At 35.0% G+C, this 3,996-nt stretch overlaps 1 protein-coding gene across 1 annotated transcript; it reads right to left on the reverse strand.

Annotated features, from left to right (window-relative positions):
* Positions 1-646: 646 nt before the first annotated feature.
* Positions 647-1,744, reverse strand: LOC105569477 (the record flags this gene model as incomplete). The annotated part of the gene is made up of 2 exons (XM_012025983.1): positions 1,671-1,744; positions 647-975 (listed from the first exon to the last, which is right to left on the reverse strand). Coding segments are annotated over exons 1-2 (403 nt in total), but the record flags the coding sequence as incomplete, so codon positions are not given.
* Between the last annotated feature and the right edge of the window lie 2,252 nt (positions 1,745-3,996).

The raw sequence follows: 3,996 nt of genomic DNA on the forward strand, positions 1-3,996 counted from the left end.
AATTTGGTAGGCATTAATAAAAAAATTCGATAGTATCGAAAATTTGAATTTTTTGATTAATGCCTACCAAATTTTTAATTTTGCACTTTTTTATAATCTTATAGGTATATCCTTCGCCTAAACTCATAAGTAATCGAAAAATTTTTGGTTTTTTTGTTTCAGACCGCTACAAAAAACGTGACGATGGCAGCCTTTTTCCACCTCGCGCAAAAGATGCCATATTGTGAAGCCTGTAACGCCGCCATTTTCTTTTGTAAAAAAAATTTTTTTTAGTACTTGACACCTATAATTAAAGTATGCCAAAAGTTGAAATTGATGCGATTATTTTATTACCTCTAAAAAAATTGTTCAAAAATCGCTTATTTTCGTGCTTCTACTTAGTTTTCTCCCCTTAATATAAAATAGACAATTATAATAAATATATAAAATCATATCATGGTTTTGTCTTAATTATTGTTCAAACGCGATAGCTTTTGCCAGGATAGCTTTTGCCACGATAGCTTATACCAGTATTGGTGACTTTCCTCTCATAGTATCTTAATTCAGTGCATGTATTCTCTTATCACCGTCCTCCGAGACATTACAATTGTGTTATAAATATAAAAAAATTAACCAAATATTAATATGTATTTTATTATTTTCTCACCATATTGTCCAATATCTACCCATGTGAAACGATATTTGGCATCACAAGCAGCGAGAAGGACTATGCTAAAATATTTCTTGTAATTAAAATATAAAGATCCAGAATTTATGGGTGCTTTAATCCGAATATGTTTGCCGTCAACAGCACCAAGTAAATTTGGAAACTGCCACATCTCTTCGTATTCTTTAGCCACATGTTCCCATTGATTTTTCCTCAGTGCTGGTAAATAAGTTGACTGAAGAGCTTGCCAAATAACATTACAAACTTCAGGAACTATTTTATAAATAGTTGAACGCCCAATACGAAAATCCCATGCTTGAATTCGCAGGCTAGAACCATGGGCAAGATATCTGTCATATGAATAAGAAGTCTATGTCAGAATACTTCTCTCTCTCTTTCTCTCCCTCTCGTAGTATATAATCAATAATAAGAAACACAATGCATCACTTACGATAAAGTCACGGCCACACGCAATTCAACGGACAGACTGGGGCGAATAGATCTTTTTAAAAGGAAAGGACGCACCATATCACACAACTTATTAAATTGACTTGGTACCATTCTCGTAAATTCGAAGAATTCTTCATGATCTTCTTCTTTCATATAAGAAAACAGATTATGGAAATGACCAAAATCATCACGTGGACGATTTATTGGTCGAACCCACCATCTTCTTGTGGAACGATTTAATTTAATAAATTGTAATAACTCGGCAGACAGATAATTTAAACTTGCACACAGCAATAATAACTTGCGTCTCCTTGTATTCATGTTATATATTTCTTTCACAATTCTTAATGATAGTCGTTGCTTCTAAAAGAGAAGTTATGACATTTATGTTCTGATTGACTGATTGATTTTATTCATTTTGCTTTTGACGCAGAGAGCTCGCTGCGTATCTATGTGGACTATATAAACGCAAAAGTCTTACGACCTGCGACTTGCGTTCCGCGTTCTGCGACTTGCGACCCGCGTCCTGCATCTTATGTAGATAGACCTTAAGAAAGGCGTCAACAGAAGCAACCTTGGTCGCTCGGTGCTCCTTTGTCTCGGCGGTCTAAAGCCTCGTCTACAATAGTCGCACAGGTTGTGTCGCATGTCGTACGAGAATGTCGTAAGTTATTTTTTCCGGTCGTAAGGCTGTCGCAGTCGCAGAAGCCCCTGTCGCACGGAGTTGAACCAACTTCAACTTTCTGCGACTGCGACAAGCGTGTCGCATGAGATCAGCCAATCATAGTACGTTGGCGTTACCATGTCTACCGAATGTCTAGCTGATCCGGTAGTGAATTTTCTTACTGATGTCTTGGGTTGAGGTAAACAACGTAGAAATGGAAGCTGAGGATCTTATTGTTAGTGCAGACAAGGAAATAATATCCTTTGTTCGTGCAAACCCCCTGTTGTGGCAGAAGTGTATTAAACTGAATAAAAAGGACAGGGATATCATCAGTCAAGCGTTTTCACAGATTGGTTCTTTGTTGTCAAAGCCACTGACAGGTAAGGGAATATTTGTTAAGAATCATATATTTCTAGGTCCTACTCTTTTATCCTTATGTATACAGTGTAACTACTGCCTAATGATTTATTGATGAGGTTATGTATCTATGAGGTTATGTATATATTAGTGCTCAACCACTCTACGGTTAATATTAATATAAACAATACATCTTATGTAGGTGATGCTGTTTCAACTCGATGGAAGAGTCTCCGAGATCAATTCTCAAGAGAAACGCGCAAGGTGACTGCCAGTCAACCCCGTTCTGTTGCTGGAAGCGATGAACTGTCTTACAAGCCAACGTGGCCCCTTTTCAATGAAATGTTATTTCTCAAAGATGTCATCAAACCCAGAAAGTAAGTCTATTCACATTATTGACTTGATTTGGTTTAATCATGTATCCAAGTTTTCTTGACATCATTTATCTTTGCAGAACGCAATCAAACATTAATAAAAAGAAATTAAAGTTATGCAGAGACACTCAAATCAATGATAGTCCTTTTGAAATCGTCATTCCGTCATCTATCACGCGCACTCCTAAAAATACTGAAGAGGTGATGTGGAGAAGTAATCAATTACAAGTAATAGAGGAAGTTCAACTAACAGAAGAAAGCCAAGTGATAGAAGAAACTGAAATAATAGAAAAAATCCGAGTGGAAGAGGAAATCAATCAAGATGGAAGAGAAAATCAAATGATAGAAAAGAATGTCTACCAGTGGAATGCACAGGTTGAAGATACTTTTAAAAAATCAAACTCAGCAGTAGTTGAATCATTTGACGATGTACCTTCAGTACACTCATCGAGTATGTCGACTTGTGGCAGTCAATCGCCCACTGTTCCCCCACCTGATTCCTTTTTCACTAAAAAAAAGGCTGCGGTAGAACAAGTACATAGCATAATCAAAAACACCGCAGCAAAAATAAATTCTGTCTGTGATACTATCGGTATTAATTTTACGCCTGAGCGTACTCTGTCCACTGAAGAGGATTCTGCCATAATTTTAATTAAAAGTTTTCTTAAGAAAGTTCCTTCAAATATGAAGATTAAATGTTTGAGTGATATTATGGTAATAATAGACAAATATTCATCAAATGTTTCTGAATAAACACTTTTTCTTTTTGTGCAATGTTCTCATAAAAGTGCTATGCCAAAGAATATAAGTAGAATATTTTTGTTTTGTTTGATATAAAATTTATGATAAGAAAAATAATTATAATTTTTTATTTTATTGATACAAGCCAGAGTCCCTATAGTAAGAGTCTGGACAGAGTTCGACAAAACATGGCGTCATCTGTTCGTTATCGCTGTACTGTTGAACTAATGCAGTCAGTTAATTGCATTAGTGCAGCAGTGCAGCGATAATGAACTGTTCAGACTCTTACTACAGGAACTCTAATACAAGCAACACAAATTTTAATTTTTTTTATTCACATAACTCATTTTTATTTTGACTCAAACTATAAAAATCTAAATATAGTATTACTTGCCAGTATTATTCACTATACATAAAACTTTAATATTATATATAATTGAAATATGAAACGTTATTATTCAAAGTTCTTAGTGTGTTCTTATTGCCTTATAAGTTGTATTTGAAGAATATAAATAAATCTATGCAGATGACATAAAAGTGGTTGTTATTTGTTTTTCATTTCAGATTTTATCCTTTAATTTCACAATATATTCCTGTTTTAATTACTTTTTTACAGAAATTTAATGAAGGTCAGGAAGATTAATGTTGCAGCCTTTGAAAGCTCGCTGATATTGCCACACGACTTGAGCTTCTCCTATCCTGGTTACAAAATAATCCCGTAGCACATTACGTTGAGCGCGTGCAGCAGCATCTGAGTTATTAGT

Source organism: Vollenhovia emeryi, unplaced genomic scaffold (genome assembly GCF_000949405.1).
Source record: "Vollenhovia emeryi isolate VEMERY1.0 unplaced genomic scaffold, V.emery_V1.0 DF942255.1, whole genome shotgun sequence".
Classification (NCBI taxonomy): domain Eukaryota; kingdom Metazoa; phylum Arthropoda; class Insecta; order Hymenoptera; family Formicidae; genus Vollenhovia; species Vollenhovia emeryi.